At 41.4% G+C, this 16,215-nt stretch overlaps 1 protein-coding gene across 13 annotated transcripts in view; it reads left to right on the forward strand.

Moving 5' to 3' along the window:
* ARHGAP26 (Rho GTPase activating protein 26) overlaps nucleotides 1-16,215 on the forward strand; it is a 465,415-nt gene that overhangs the window by 369,602 nt on the left and 79,598 nt on the right. For all 13 annotated transcript variants that reach the window (XR_009694187.1, XR_009694186.1, XR_009694188.1 and 10 more), the window contains one exon: nucleotides 11,915-12,068. Coding sequence is in view for 10 of the 13 variants with exons in the window: in XM_061151615.1 (XP_061007598.1) it covers nucleotides 11,915-12,068 (154 nt within the window). In the remaining 3 variants the exon portion in view is untranslated. The remainder of the gene's footprint in view (nucleotides 1-11,914; nucleotides 12,069-16,215) is intronic.

Raw genomic sequence — 16,215 nt, forward strand, 5'->3', positions numbered from 1 at the left:
CTGCATGCTCATGTGTGAGGATACTTGCAGGATGCTCAGCTTTCCTCCTTTCCTTGGGAGAAACATTGTCATTGAAAGGTATATAGGGGTGTATGTATAATATACTTTTTAGAGTTTGCTTTGGAACCCCCAGTTCCCCGAGAAATTAGAATAATACTCAGGCTGGCCTGTAGGAGAAGTGGGTGAGGAAGACTGGCCAAGAGCTGAAAGGTTCTGCCAGCACTCACTCCTCCTAGGTTGCAGTGCAGCTGCTCACCACTGTCACATGAGCAGGTGACAGGGTACTATTGCCACACAACAAACCCTCCCCTTTGTCTGATCTATGAACAAAGATGGAAGATTTTTTTTTCCATTTATTTTTATTAGTTGGAGGCTAATTACTTTACAATATTGTAGTGGTTTTTGCCATACAATGACATGAATCAGCCATGGATTTACATATGTTCCCCATCCCGATCCCCGCTCCCACCTCCCTCTCCACCCGATCCCTCTGGGTCTTCCCAATGCACCAGCCCCGAGCACTTGTCTCATGCATCCAACCTGGGCTGGTAATCTGTTTCACCCTTGATAATATACATGTTTCGATGCTGTTCTCTCGAAACATCCCACCCTCACCTTCTCCCACAGAGTCCAAAAGTCTGTTCTGTACATCTGTGTCTCTTTTTCTGTCTTGCATATAGGGTTATCGTTACCATCTTTCTAAATTCCATATATATGCATTAGTATACTGTATTGGTCTTTATCTTTCTGGCTTACTTCACTCTGTAAAGATGGAAGATTTTATCAAAACACGTCGCTGAGTTTACACTTTGGGATCAAAGTACTGGTGAAGACTCTGCAGGTAATCTGTGAAAAAAAACTTATATTTCCATATAGTGATGTCTTTCAGTTTAAGGCCTCTATCCATGCCTAGCTCAGTACTTCCCAAACTTGGCATCATGTACATAATCCTTCATCTACTCTTTGGGCCACAACCGTATAACTTTTCCACTGTTGTTTGTTTGATACATTTCTTTAAATCAGTTTTTAAGAACCTTACTTCTTTACATTGCCTCATCCTATTAAATAAAATTTCTAAAATATCAGTTTTGTTATCTTACCGTATTACTCTCTAATATACATGAAAACATTCAGTTCAGTTCAGTCACTCAGTTGTGTCCAACTCTTTGCGACCCTATGGACTGCAGCACTCCAGGCCTCCCTGTCTATCACCAACTCCCAGAGCTTACTCTAACTCATGTCCGTTGAGTCAGTGATGCCATCCAACCATCTCATCCTCTGTTGTCCCCTTCTCCTCCCACTTTCAATCTTTTCCAGCATTGGGGTCTTTTCCAATGAGTCAATTCTTCACATCAGGTGGCCAAAGTAGTGGAGTTTCAGCTTCAGCATTAGTCCTTCCAATGACTATTCAGGACTGATTTCTTTTAGGATGGACTGGTTGGATCTCCTTGCTGTCGAAGGGACTCTCAAGAGTCTTCTCCAACACATAATTCAAAAGCATCCATTCTTCAGTGCTCAGCTTTCTTTATGGTCCAGCTCTCACATCCATACATGACTACTGGAAAAACCATAGCTTTGACTAGATGGACCTTTGTTGGCAAAGTAATGTCTCTACTTTTTAATATGCTGACTAGGTTGGTTATAACTTTTCTTCCAAGGAGCAAGCATCTTGCTTTTTAATATGTAATATTTAGTATTACATATGTAATATTTATATTAATATGTAATGTAATACATATTATATATATAATATAATAATGTGATAATTAATATGTAATGTCTCTGCTTTTTAATATGCTGTCTAGGTTGGTCATAACTTTCCTTCCAAGGAGTAGGCGTCTTTTAATTTCATGGCTGTAGTCACCATCTGCAGTGATTTTGGAGCCCCCCCAAATAAAGTTCCTCACTGTTTCCACTGTTCCCTCTACTATTTGCCATGAAGTGATGGAACCAGATGCCATAATCTTAGTCTTCTGAATGTTGAGCTTGAGACAACTTTTTCACTCTCCTCTTTCACTTTCATCAAGAGGCTCTTTAGTTCTTCTTCACTTTCGGCCATAAAGGTGGTGTCATCTGCGTATCTGAGGTTTGATAATTCTCCCCGGAATCTTGATTCCAGCTTGTGCTTCCTCCAGCCCAGCATCTCTCATGATGTATTCTGCATATAAGTTAAATAAACAGGTTGACAATATACAGCCTTGACATACTCCTTTCCCTGTTTGGAACCAGCCTGTTAAATACATGGATTTTTAAATATTAAATGTTAAAACATAAGTAACTGTGAAGCTAAAGAATGTTCATCCACATCAAACCCTAGATTGTCATATGTCCCAACTGTGGAACATGTACCACAGTTGTAGTCCACAGATCTTGCTATAAATTTTTGACTCAGATCCTTCCTCTTAACATACACTAACTCAAGATTCTTCTGTCCAGTCAACTGGAATCAGGTTCAGATGTTGCCTGTTGGTTTTTATATCATTGTGGACACTTACCAATCATCTGTCAATTTCATGTTGAAAACTTTGGGTTCATTGTGACACCTCTCCGGGTTTGATGTGACCTTACCTTTCTTCAGATTCTTGTTACAGGGATGACATCTGTGAGGACACACAAATCTACCCCTACACAATATCTCCTTGTCCCTCCCTTGTACCTTCAAACTTCATATGATATTGCCAGAACTTCATTTCTCTTATGTCGATGTGCCTGCTCTTATTTGAGTTATGTTTTTTCTCAATCTCATTGGCACAGTTGCGGCTTAATATTTCCTGTGGTTGTGGGTCAGCCTTTTCTTCAGCCCCCAGTTGAAATGCTTGATGAGCCCAAAATTCAGAGTAGGTGCTTTCCATTGACACATGTTTTCCCCTCACCTCACTGCAGTGTCCCCAGCCTGTGCAGAAGTTGGAGCCCGTTTTTTTCTCTTAGATGTGAATCTGTGCCAACACTCTGGTCTCAGATTGTCATGGAAGTATCTAACCTGTTGATATTCACAGATGCATGTCTTATTTTCCAGAAGGAGTTTTTCCTTCTGTGAGGGTAGACTGGTTGTGTGTCTGGGCACCTCTGTAAGACTCCTCTGCTTTAATCTGAGAGTAGTTACTGGAGTCTTCTCCAGGTGGTTTTTTCCTTTTCCCAGTGTTACTTCATCTCATCCTTATAATTGGTCATCACCCCATGAGGTAGGTTCTCATCATCCACATTTTACAAACAAGTAAACTGGGGCTCTAGGGGATCAGCAGTCACCTAACTGGTAAATGGCAGAGGAGGAACTTGGACCCAGGCCATGTCCCTTCCCCATCCCATGTTGTCTCCAGAAGGGTGCCTCTGTCACTTCTCGAGCCACAGAAGTGAAAACCTTTCTAGACTGAGTTCAAGAAGGAAGAAAAGCTATCTGTCCAGTGCCCAGCGCTGCCACAGAGGCAGCTTGGACCATTTTGAATGGGTTCCTCACTATGTGTGGTGGCAGGCAGCAGCCACACCATGGCCACCCCCCTCCCCTACCCCCCATCTCACAGCAACTCTGCAGTGAGCTGTGTGCATTCAGCAGTCGCTTAATATGCTGGGCCGAGGCAATCACTCTTGTTTGTGATCACCTTAGAGCAGATGAAAGGAGGTTTTTCATCTGTGCTGCCAGATGAATGGTAGCAAAGGAGATTACTGTTTAATCTCCAAGTTTCCATGCAGATACATCATACAGCAGAGACTAGACTGGTGTGTCTAGGTGAACGGTACTGACACACAGCTGTACTTTTTTCAGACAACTGTAGAAGGTAGAGCCAGAGGATTGGAGGGAACCAGGCACACAGGCCTTGTACTTTTTAAGATTTCTTCCAAGAGGTTGCAAGGTAACATTTATCATTTTGTCCCAGCTTTTTAGTACCTACAAAGACATGCCTCTTTTTATTGCACTTCACTTTATTGTGCTTCACAGATACTGTGTGACACCGCATGGTGTCAGATAATGATTAGCATTTTTTAGCAATAAAGTTTTTTTTTAATTAAGGTATGTACATTGTTGTTTTAGACATAGTGTTATTATATACTTAATAGGCAATAGTGTAGCATGAACATAACTTTTATATGCACTGGGAAACCAAAATATTCATGTGACTTACTTTGTTGCGATATTGGCTTTATTGCAGTGGTCTGGAACCATAGCCACAGTGTCTCCAAAGTACAGCTGTTCCAGGTCCTCAAATACGTTTCTTGGAAGTATGGTTCTTCATCTTGGGTATACATTAAGATCATGTGAGGAGCTTGTTGAAAATACAGACGCCTGGTCTCCCCAGTACATTTTGAATCAGGTAATGGCTGGAGCTCAGGCCTCTGCCATTTTAAAAGTGCCATCTCTATCTGCTACCAGCTCTGCAACCTGGAGTTCATTACTTTTCATTTGTGAGCCTCCATTTGCTCATCTGTGAAATCGCTTCCTTGGGGGGTAATTGCCATGATTAAGTGAGCCAGCGCATGTAACATACTTGACAGCAGGCCTAGAACATAGTAAGCACCTAATAAATGTTAGCTCCGATTATGATGATTACCGTCAGGAGTCCTACTTTATGTTTGACTAAGAAAATATCCCCTCTCTGGAGCCTGCAGATTCCAAAGGAGAGGCCCATACGTGAAAGAGTCGCCCTGGCCCAGAGAGAGCCCGTTCAATGCTAGAGTGCCATGCATCAGCAGCCAGGGGTGGGTTGTGCAGCCTTGGTGGGTCTAGGAATGGGTTCTTGGGCTTTGTTTTACATGGATCTTATTAAATATCTGCTGAGATTATAGCTCTGATTAATTCTCTTAGTTCAGTTAATTCATCCTGGACCCTCTCCCAGACAGGCCCAGGGAGAAGTTGAGAATTCAGCTCATGTACTTCGCACGTGTGTCTCCCTTGCTGAAAAATAACTGTGACCATTCAGAGGTTTACGTAATGCCTCTCTCGGAGCTGTCGAACCTGCGGCATGTGTCTTTTCTCAGGTAGCCTCTGCAGAACCTGGGTACTCTGGACACACCTGTTTGTTTTGGCAGACAGCATGTGTATCCACAGGAATTCCTATTGTCACACACACTGTAAGGTGTAATGTGGCTCTGGTCTTAATTGTATGTGGTTACCAGTGTGACTGAGACCTGCATAGTTGATGTGGCCCTTAGACAGTGATGCCGTGGAAAGCTAATGGCAGGAAAAAGATTAAATTAAAAAGAACATATTCCAGGCTGCCATCTCTGGCATTATCACTATATGAGCAAAACAGGTATCACAGCATTAGGCATTATGTTATCCTGCTTTGTTAAAAGAAAAAAAAAATTTATATAAGCACCTATTTCTACGTATAGAAAACTAACTGGACTTTTATGCACCAGAATATATCTGGAGTATTTGTATGCCGTTGTGTACTTTTAAACTAGAGAGAAATGCATATTTATTATGTATTAACTAATTTTTAAGTTATTAAAAGCACTCTAATCTTACACTTCATTTACTGTCTCAACCCATTTTGCAATGAGTTATGGTATAAAAATAAGTAACTGTATCAGTTTCTTCTTTTCCCATAAGTAGTGGGAAAGAAGAAACTGCATTGTCAGCAATACATCAGCAGTCTGTGTGTGGGCTTTCTCAGTTATCAGGGAACCATAGGTTAGAGGGAGTGTCCCTCCTCAAAAGTAAGTTCTCAGGGAGGAAAGAAGGCTATGTTGTGAGCAGCAAAGTGTCTCTTTAACTCTGAACATTCAAGTCCCTGTTCAGCTGTTAATTAGAGGTGCATTTCTAAAATGTGGTTTTTGAAATGTTGTTTCAGGAGCAGGCTTCCCTGTTGTACCTCGGCATCTCATTCCTGTGAATCTCTTCGATCTGGGACCAGCCACAATGACTTCCCCATTCTCTCATGAAACCCATTTTCACTGGCATTCTTTCCCTTTGCAAAGCAGAGGGTTATTATGAACACCACAGGGAGAGTATGTCAGCCATACATACTCAGGGGACTGAGATCGGTGGTGGTTTTGCTGAAGACCACTTGCCAGAAGTTCTGATCGCATGTCCTGTGTCTGTGGTCCAAGCACCATTGACATTTTTCACTTGTCACCTCCCTGTTTAATACAACATTGCCCAAACTATGTTTTAAGATTATTTTTTAAAACATTGTCCAAACTGTTTTCATGTGCTCAAACGTGTTGCCCAAACTGTTTCCTAAGATTATTTTTATCATAGGGACTGAGACTGGGTCAGCAAGCTTGTAATCAGACCAGCTCAGATTTTAGTGGGGCTTGGCATGCCACCCTTATCAGGAGCAAAAGCTACAGGGGAGAAAAATTGCTTCGGAAAGTCTTGATTCCAAGCTTCCTGTGTACTTGGGTGTTTCCCAGAGATGGCAAACTCCAAAATTGCTGCGCACTCATCGTTTTTTATTGCAAAATTCATTAAACTGCCTTGCTATTATCATCCTATCTTGTCAAGATGATACATTACAGGCTTCATTGCAAAACTTTAACAAGTGGGAGAAAGTACACCTTTCGCTCCAACATAGCCCAGGAAAGCCTCTGGGCGTTTGCTTCTGCCTTAGTATTTTTCGTGTAACGCCCTGGGTCTTTGCAGAACCTCCATCTGGTGACTCCCTTTTCTCCCTGTTTGATCATGTGCAGAGACAGTTCCCTCCTTTGGGCTCTGTGAGGCGTTGTGAGCTGCTGTTACAGATTAGTCATCTTACCTCTTCTTTTTGACAACTAGTCCAAGACCTCGTGGAAAGCTAAAATACCAGCCTGTGTGATGACATACTGTTGTGCATGGTGGGAAAGCTCCCCTAAAGTGTTATCAGAGCTCTTTGTTTCCTGTTTACCCTTCAGATCTGAGTATTCAGTGGGCCAGACAAGTTCAGGCCTGCCAAGCCAGGAGAATTTGGCTGGGCTCTGCATGTGCGTTCCTTGTCTCGCCTCTGGGTTCTGTGATCAGCAGAGACCCTGCCTCTTGTATGTGGTGCGCTTGTCATCAGAGCGAGCAGGAGTCACTTGATAAATATGGAGAGTGAAGGAGCTTAGCTCCAAAATTTCCATGGCAACCCCCAAAAGAAATACAATATCACCAAAATTATTCTGTGGCTTGCTTTTTTTAGTTGCAGTGATTTGGTTGCATACTCATGTTTTTCCGCTCCTGATTTGTACAGAAAACAGAGACTGCCCACTGTAACCAGTACTTTGGTTTCAAGGACATTAGTGGTCCCTGCATGAAGCACCTGAAAAATTAAGTCACACAAAACTGCCTCCTGTGTGCTAGCAAAACACAGCCTGGTAGTTAGGGTTGCCTTATTGATGTTTATTATTTATGTCATGACCACTGTAGAGCCTTAATCTCTACTGTGCATGGCCTGGGCACCAGGAGTGTATAACTAACCTTCACCTCACTGGCCATTGTCATGGCTGCTTGATGTAGTCTGTGTGGACAGACATGGCCCTGCCCTTGAGTAGCGTGCATTTTTAAGGCACAGACCCACATCCAGTTTGTCGCTCCTCAGGGAACACATGTTAATGAAAGCATCGAACACGTTACCTGTGCACATTTGCAATTGTTTGAGCTTTTATTTTACCATTTCTTTGTCTCTGGGCTCTTTTTTCCTGTGAGTAATAAGAAAAGAGATTCTTGTTGACAAATAAGCAAGTGTTCTCACTGCCTTCAACCAGTTCAGGAAAATTCCTGCATTGTGGGGATTCTTTCTGTTTTGGTCACTTGATCTTGTTGATTTGACTCATAGCTGGTTGCTGTTTTCCTTTTTTCAGCCCACTAGCCTGTGATTTTTTTTTTCAGCAATATAATTGCCATCAGTCCTTCTACCTTCTGATATGGATGCCAGAGCTCGTTTGACTCATCAGTGACTCAAAAAAGTCCAGCTCTGGTATTTGAATGATCTGGTTAATTTATTTTTTTTAAATCTTTTAGACTGCTTGTTCTCATGTTTTTCTGTCAGAAGCAAATGTCCATTTGCCCACTTGACAGACCTCCTCCTGTTTTGAGTGACATTACTGAATCATTTGCTCTTTTTTTTTTCTTAATTCATTGAAGCTACAAATTAGAATTGTTGTTGTATAGTTTCCTTAACCACTAAACATTTGATTTGCTGTTGATTTTACTCCCCACTCAGTCTCTGCAATAATCACCTTCCTACTCATCCTCAGAAAGGATTGTCAGCATTTCAGCTTAGACGTCTGTCCTCTTAGAAGCTCTCAGTCTTATTATGTGAGGTCTCCTGTCAAAGAAAATTGTAGTGTTCCTGTAGTCAGAGAGTGCCAGGTTTTTCAGGTCTCCATATCACGTCACCCATGGGGGATGTTGGTAAAGAGTCTCCCTCTTGGGATGCATATTTGTCTATCTTGGCTGCAAAGCTGTGAAATATTATGATTAAGTTTTTGGCATTTTCTTCTTGGACAAAGAATTCCTCTCCCTGATTTTTTGCTTTTGTTGTTGTTTTCTTATAGGTCTACCACATGTGACAGGTCCTCGATACCTGAATATAAGTCAAAATATAATCTCAAAAAGAATTTATTGTTTTAAGAAAGAATCCTATGTCCTCCGGTAAATGAAACCCTCCTCAAGCTCAGTTAGGGTGTAGCCACCTGTTTTATTCTATTAACTGCTAGTCCAAGGAAGGTTGAGTCCTCGTTATGTATCCATACCCCCGTTCTCTTATGGGTTTATGGGAGTTTGGGATTAACACACAGTACTATACGTAAAATAGATCAACAAAGACCTACTATATAGTACAGGGAACTCTACTCAGTACTCTGTAATAACCTAGATGGGAAAAGAATCTGAAAAAAAGAATAGATATATGTATAACTGAATCACTTTGTCATACACGTGAAACTAACAATGTTATAAATCAGCTATACCCCAAAATAAAATTTTTAAAAAATAAAAAAATCTTCAAAAACCAAAATTATCATTGTTCCACATGCTGCAGCCTTCCTCGTTAGCTCATGAGAGAGACCCAGTCTATAATACTGTAGTGGGAGCTAGATTCTTAAAACTTTTACCTAAATCCATTTTTTACAAACAAATCTTTTTTATGAGCATTAGGATTCTGATAAAATATTTTATAAAGCAAAGCATCTTTCTGTGACTTTTTTCAGTTGTGATTTCAAAATGTTGTCTGTCCTGTGCCGAAGTCTACTGAGAAAGGTAGACATATAAACCAGTCAGTACTCTAATATTCATCTGATTAAAATACGAATGAATTAGTGTCAGAGTCTGCTGTCTGGGGCCTAGGTTCGGTACTCAGGAGGAGCTCAATAAATATTTCTTGAATAAGTGAAAATTTTAAAATGTTTCATTTCAGATACTCTGTTTTCTAATGAATAGTAAGATAGGAAAAAAAAGGTCCTGATAATATTTTAGAAAAGCTAATATTCTTTTAGCAAGGCATTATTTTAATTCATAGAATTATACCCCTCTCATGGACAAGTAAATATAATCACAGAGAAATATGAGCTATAGTTATTCTCTTCTCTTTCCTATGAATTCAGATAATTATGTCCTACATACTTAGCCTCAAACTAGAGTTAATAAAACTCTTCATCTCTCCTCTCATGAAGCAGAACACACATCCTTTGAGCCCCAAAGAAGTGTCATCCTTACTCCCCATGGAGTGGAGGTAGTCTTGGGCTCCTCATACTGTTTCAGGAGTCTTGATGCAAGGATTTTGTGCAAAGGAAAATTTTACTTACTTATGAACTGATTCATACTGATAAATGGCATATCCGTTCTCTGAATGATCCCCTAATTATGTAATTTTGGAGTTGTTTTTCTTCCTGGTAGCAAGCTCCCATTTGCAGGCACTATTAGTCCTCCCACATCTTGGCTCGATGTAACTCTTGATTTCTCTTTCTTTGTTGTTTCTCTTTGGAACTCAAGCTTTTGAAATATGAACTGTTCTAAACCTCAGGAATCAACTTAATAATCTATTTTTTTCAAAATCTGATTAGAGTTCAAGGATATCCCATAAGCTTCATGAGTTTTTTTGACTCAGAATTCTGAGAGGCTTCAATATGGCCTTGAGAATTTGCCATGATGTGTGTGTGTGTGTTTGTATGTTTTTGCATTTGTGTACCTAATGTGAATATTACTCTAGCATCATTTCATAAGTTTATTTTTATATACATAAGTATATAAAGGAAGAGCATTATAAATATATATATAAAGTATATATATAGGAATATAAAGTATATAAAGTATATAAAGGAAGTATATATAGGAAGAGCAAGGAAATGCAAAGGAAGAGCATTTTTTATCATAACATTCCCCCCCTGTTTTGCCTAAAGAGACCTGAGTTCAAATGTTGACTCTGAACTACCATGGAAATGAGCCTAGTCTTTCTTCTTAGGGATATGGTATACCTCTGGCTCATGTCAGAAAGATCCAGTGAGGATTAACCCAAATATGATATTTCTTGATACATGAATTGATTGCCCAAAACATCAGTTGATTCCAATATGATGTATCTGTAAGGAATGTGGAACAAGAAAGATATTCTATGTCTCTGATGCTCTGCTCCTACAGTAGTGCCCATGCCATTTGTCTAAATCATCCAAAATGTTTTCTGCAGCACATGGTTCCACGTTTTTAAAGATGGGAAGAAACAGAAAGTTCTTTTCTTTGAGCAATGTTCTGAAGTTTACAAAATGCATTCTTGCATGTGGTCCCACTTGATCCTCATGACAGCTCCCCAAGCTGTGCAAGGCATTTCTCAGGCTCCCCATTGTATAGCTGCATTAACCAAGAAACAGAGAGCCAAGGAATATTGCCTGACTCTACATACCCAGTCAGGAGTGTGGTCTTGGAGGGAACTCAGGGTTTCTCCCCTCTGACTTGGTAATATTCTTCAAACACTAATATGACTGCTTGGAACATAGACTCAGATTTGTATAAGTAGACTACTCTGTGGTCCTTACAGGTGTATTGGTCAAAAAACTTTCAATGGAAGCTCAGCATCAAATACTTGGAGTTAGAGGCAACCCAGAAGGGTCTGGTTGGGGAATGATCAGGGGGTTAGATTGCAGAGCCATAAGGAAGTAGATGGTCAAAGAGTAAATATTTTATGGTGTGGTACCATAGGGTCAGAGGTAGGAATGGCTTAGGCAAGTAAGACAGTTTTAGGGGCAGGAGTTTTAGAATAAAGGGTGAATGTCACAGAAGCCAAAAGGATATGATTGACTGCAAGGGGACTTTGAAGGTTCTCTCTGTTCTGACCATCTGCCAGTCCAAAGAAGACACAACTTATGGTGTGGTGGTTGAGCCACTCAGGAAAAGGCTGGTCATGTGAAAGAGAAGATATGTCCTGTCAAGTGGAGGAATGAGTTTTGCTCTAAAGTTTCACATCACCTGTTACTCTCAGGTTCTTCCTTGTAATTCCCACTTGTAATTCTTACTTTAAAAAAAAAAATCATTATTTATTTCTGGCTGTGCTGGGTCTTTGTCTGGGTCTTTGTTGCTGTCTGTGGTCTTTCTCTAGTTGCAGCGATCCAGGGCTGCTCTCTAGTTGTGGTGTGCAGGCTTCTCATTGTGGTGGCTTCTCTTGTTGCAAAACATGGGCTCTAGGCACACTGGCTTCAGTGGCTGCAGCGTGTGGGCTCAGTAGTTGTGGCACCCAGGCCCAGCTGCCCCTCGGCATGTAGAATTGTCCTAGATTAGAGATCAAACCCATTTCCCCTACATTGGCAGGCAATTTCTCAACTACAGGGTCCACGGAGAAGTCCTCCCACTTGTGATTCTTATTTGTCCTGTGATTCTTCCCTATGTCCTTTTCCTAGTTTCATCAGCACCAGAGAGCACCGTGTAACCTCATTATTTATAAACTTTTGGATAGGTAGGAACAGACTATCCCAATGGAATTGAATGGAATAATATTAATATTGGTTTGTGGGTTTTTGTCCCCCCCAGAGGAACAAAGAAACAGCCTCATCAACTCCAGTTTGGAATCTGTCGTCTCTTCAAATGCGAACAGCATCCTCAATTCCAGCAGCAGCTTACAGCCCAACATGAACTCCAGTGACCCAGACCTGGATGTGCTCAAACCCACCCGGCCCAACTCACTGTAAGTATGACGTCTGGCTGCCGGCCACAGGGGGGCCTCGTCAGCCATTCTACCCAGAATGTGCTCTCTGGCCCGGCCTGACTTTGAGTATTGTCCCATGAGCCCAATGTAAACCTTCTCCCTCAACTTGGAAGCTTGGCTAATAAGTTTATTTCACATTTTTTAAGCATCATCATCTCGAAGGGGAACATACTGCTTCTTGGCCTTGGTGACGTTTGACCTACCATCCTGCTGAGATGGCTTTGGTGATGGCTCCTTGCCTGTGCTGGCTGCTGGGGCATGAAAAACTATTTCTTTTAGTTTTACAAACATCCAGGCACTGTAGTAGCTCAGTAGATCAGTAGCTACATTTGTTTCACTCATTTGTGTTGTCACAGTTTCCCCCTTCTCCCCAACTTTGTTGAGTATGTTCAGTGCTATCTGTCTCCACTGCTAGAGAGAATAGCTCCAGGAGCCCTTTGAGTCTTTAGCTCCTGAAACCTTAGCATGAGCATGATCACAGAGTAGATGCTCTAAAAGAGAAGAACCTCTGTTGCTTCATTCTTGGGCGTTGAGCACCCACAGCTGAGACAGGCAATTTTGAGGCTGGTTGTCCAATCCTCCACGGAAACTAGATCTACTCTGCTTGGGCCAGAAAGTTCTCTTTTGTGGTTGCATCCCACATTACTTAGCTTGCTTCTTCAGACCACCCCATAAATCTTATCCACTAGAGCCTTTGCAGAAAGAATGTGAGGCCATGACCAGAACAACTGGACCCTCCGGCCACAGTTGTATGAAACTCAGGAAGAGCAGAGTTGACTTTGCCTTTCTCTGGTGAAAATAGTTTGAGGTTCAGCCACAAATTGCCTTCAGGGCAGTCATTTCTCCTGGTGAGACACCAGCATGTTAGAACCTTTTCCTATCCTTCTCCTTGCTGTGGTTGCATGATTGCACCCCGCCATTCTATCTCACTAATGTATTTACAGACCCGCAAAATGGGTCTAACATTTTTTTTCCTTAGAAGAGACTAAGGGATACTAAAGGTTGGAATGAAAAATGACTCTAAAATGGGTAAGAGGTGCTTAGAAAATGCAGCCAAAGTGTAAGATGAAACTGTACATTGAGAAAATCAGGTCTCTTTTTAATTGGTGACAGCTTTAAATCCTACCTTGATATTCAAGAAGTTTAATTACTTAACCTGTTATGAGGTAGATGATGTGTTTGTTTACCAAGAAGTATCCTCAAATGTTCAAAATAATGTAACTTGTTCAGCTTGTGGGCAGTGAGTCCCTTCTGGTTCTCCAAAGCCAATGGAGCCTCCCTCCATTGATGGATGGCTCCCTCAGGGACTCCTAACACTGCTTTCCTAGACTTTAAGGAGATTCTGGTTCCTTTTCTTCCATTTTGTTTAAGCCTCTGTACCTTGCAGTTGCTGAGGTTATTTGTTGCTCATCATGAGCACAGTTGCTCAACACTCCCTGATTTTCACCAGCAGCACCAACTAGTGGTCTTTAAGCTCTGTTTTCAGCAGCTGGTGTCTGGGAACCCCTGAGGCTTTGTTGAGTATAGTGTGTCCAAAGAGGCTGCTTCAGGAGTTACATGGAAATGGAGGGTTATGTCTTTTAAACAGGTCATGGATGAGGGGGCTTGTGACTTTTTATTTTTTGATGTCTAGATGTGATTTTTTTGAGAACCCAATTATTTGTCATATGCTATGAAATGTACAAAAGTCATACTTTAAGTAAGCTAGATTTGTATTCTGTAAAACACTAGCTATCACTTTACCTGCTTCATGCCATCCACGGGACACATGCCTACCTGCTATAGGTTTGGGGGCTTTCCCAGGGAAGGGAATATGAGGCCAAGAACAGTCTCCTTGTTTGGTGGAGGATGGGAGGCTGGAATGTGGGTATGTTTCTTGCTGGGCTGTTGTCTTCCATTCAAGGGAATAGCTAAGTGATACCTGGGAATCCTGAGCTCCGGGAAGGCTGCTGCTCTTGAGGTAGAAGCAGTGCTGACACTGGGGTTTGCCTCAGCCCTGATGAGGGCCATGTCAGTGGCTCCACACTGCAGCTGGTTCACCACCCATTTCTGAAACCCAGAGCCAGGAGAGGTTGTCACCCAGTTTGTGCCTGCCTGTTTTTTTCTGCCTGGGATTGGCCTGGATGGACCATACCCAGACAGACTCGAGGTTACGCTGGCAAATGCAAGCCGCAGCTTTTCCCTGAGGCTGTGAATTCTGAAAAGTCTGAAGCACCTTCTGCAGTGGTGCTTGGGCTCTGTCACAACCAGTCCAGGCTACTTGGGTCTCAGCACTGAAGCCTTTCATTCTTTCCATCCTTGCTCACTTTGAAGTGCACCAAACTCCTTGAATGGGGAACACTTAATGATGCAGATGAGGACACAAGACCAAATCAAGGGGTGGGGGATTTCCACTACATTGAATATAAATTAGGCATAAGGTGGGGAACCAGTCACCAGAAAACTGTCCGTTTTTTTTTATTTCATTCATTTGTTTTTCATTGTTTTCATAATGACTGGGATCATCCTTCTGACCACATAACAATCATAATGAAAGAAACACATTTGTGACTCGGCATCTTTGGCACTTCGGAGGCCATATTTTGCTGTCTCATTGGTAAATCTTTCCTAATTCTCCAAGGGGATGAGTGCCCCTTGTTTGTGTGGACATAATGCTAAAGCTGGCATCAGAATCAGAGATGCTACCATTTCAGCCTTGCTAGGGCAAGACTTTGGAGATCCTGTCTTTGGAAGGTCCTCAGCCATCTCTCCTAAAGATGAAAGAGCACTTTAGCTTGTCTAAAATGGTCGGTGGAGATCACTGACCAAATTTGTGCTCAGACCTCTGCTGAGCTTCCTGTGGTAAAGGAGAAGGAGAGAATTCTGGGCCTCCCCAGAAGTTTATACTCTGGTTGAGGAGGAGAGACAGTGGTAAACGACAGTGCTAAATGCAACTTAGAGCTCAGAAGTGCATATAGAGTTCAACAACTCTTAATTGGGTATTTGTTAGGTACACAAGCCAGTCTAGTGTTGGGAAAGGTGGAGTAGACGAAATGTGAGGCGGGCACTAGGTAAGATGATACGAATGGATGGAAGAGCATTTCAGGTAAGGGGATGAGGGAGGCAGAGGTGATCCAGGATGGAGAAAAATATTCTACGGAAATGTGTATTGGAGGAAGGGGAACTTAGTTGTCATCTCAGCATGACCACCAAAAAAAAAAAAAAAAAAATTGAACCAACCTTTAAGATCAGGTCACTTCACAAAAAAATCCAGATTTCGTACTGGCTGGAACCACTAGACATACACACACACACACACACACACACACACACAAATGAATTTAGATATAGACCTTACAAGTTTCACAAAAATTAACTCAAAATGGATCATATACCTAAGTGTAAAATGCAAAACTATAATAATTCTAGAACACAACATAGGAGAAAAACTAGGTGTCTTTGAGTTTGGCAGTGACTGTTTCAATATTGCACCAAAAGCATAATCCATGAAAGAAAAAATTGGTAAGTTGGACTTCATTTAGGCTAAAAGCTTCTGCTCTGCAAAAGACATTATTAAGAAAATGAAAAGCCAAGCCACATACTAGAAGAAAACATTTGCAAAATGCATATCTGATAAAGGACCAGTATGCTCAATATTAAAACAAGCATATATCATTCCACACCTATTAGAACAGCTAGCCTCCAAATCACTGACATCAAATGCTGATGAGGATAAGGAGCAACAGAAGTCTCATGCATTGCTGGTGGGAATGCAAACTGAGAAAGCCACTATAAAAGGCAAGCTGATTGCTTCTTATAAAACTAAACATAGACTTATCACACAACACGATCAAGTGACCACACTCCTCGATATTTACTCAGATAAGTTGAAAACTTACATTCACAACAAAATCCTGCCCACAAATATAAATAGCAGCTTTATTCATAATTGCCAAGTTGGAAGCAACCAAGTCATTCTTCAGCAGGTGAATGGATCACCAAACTATGATACATCCAAATAATGGAATATTATTTGATGTTGAGAGGAAATGAGCTATCAAGTCATGAAAAGACATGGATGAACCATAAATGCATAAAGCCACTCTGAAAAGACTATAGTATGGTATGATACCAACCACATGACATT

This window comes from Dama dama, chromosome 9 (genome assembly GCF_033118175.1).
Source record: "Dama dama isolate Ldn47 chromosome 9, ASM3311817v1, whole genome shotgun sequence".
Lineage (NCBI taxonomy): Eukaryota > Metazoa > Chordata > Mammalia > Artiodactyla > Cervidae > Dama > Dama dama.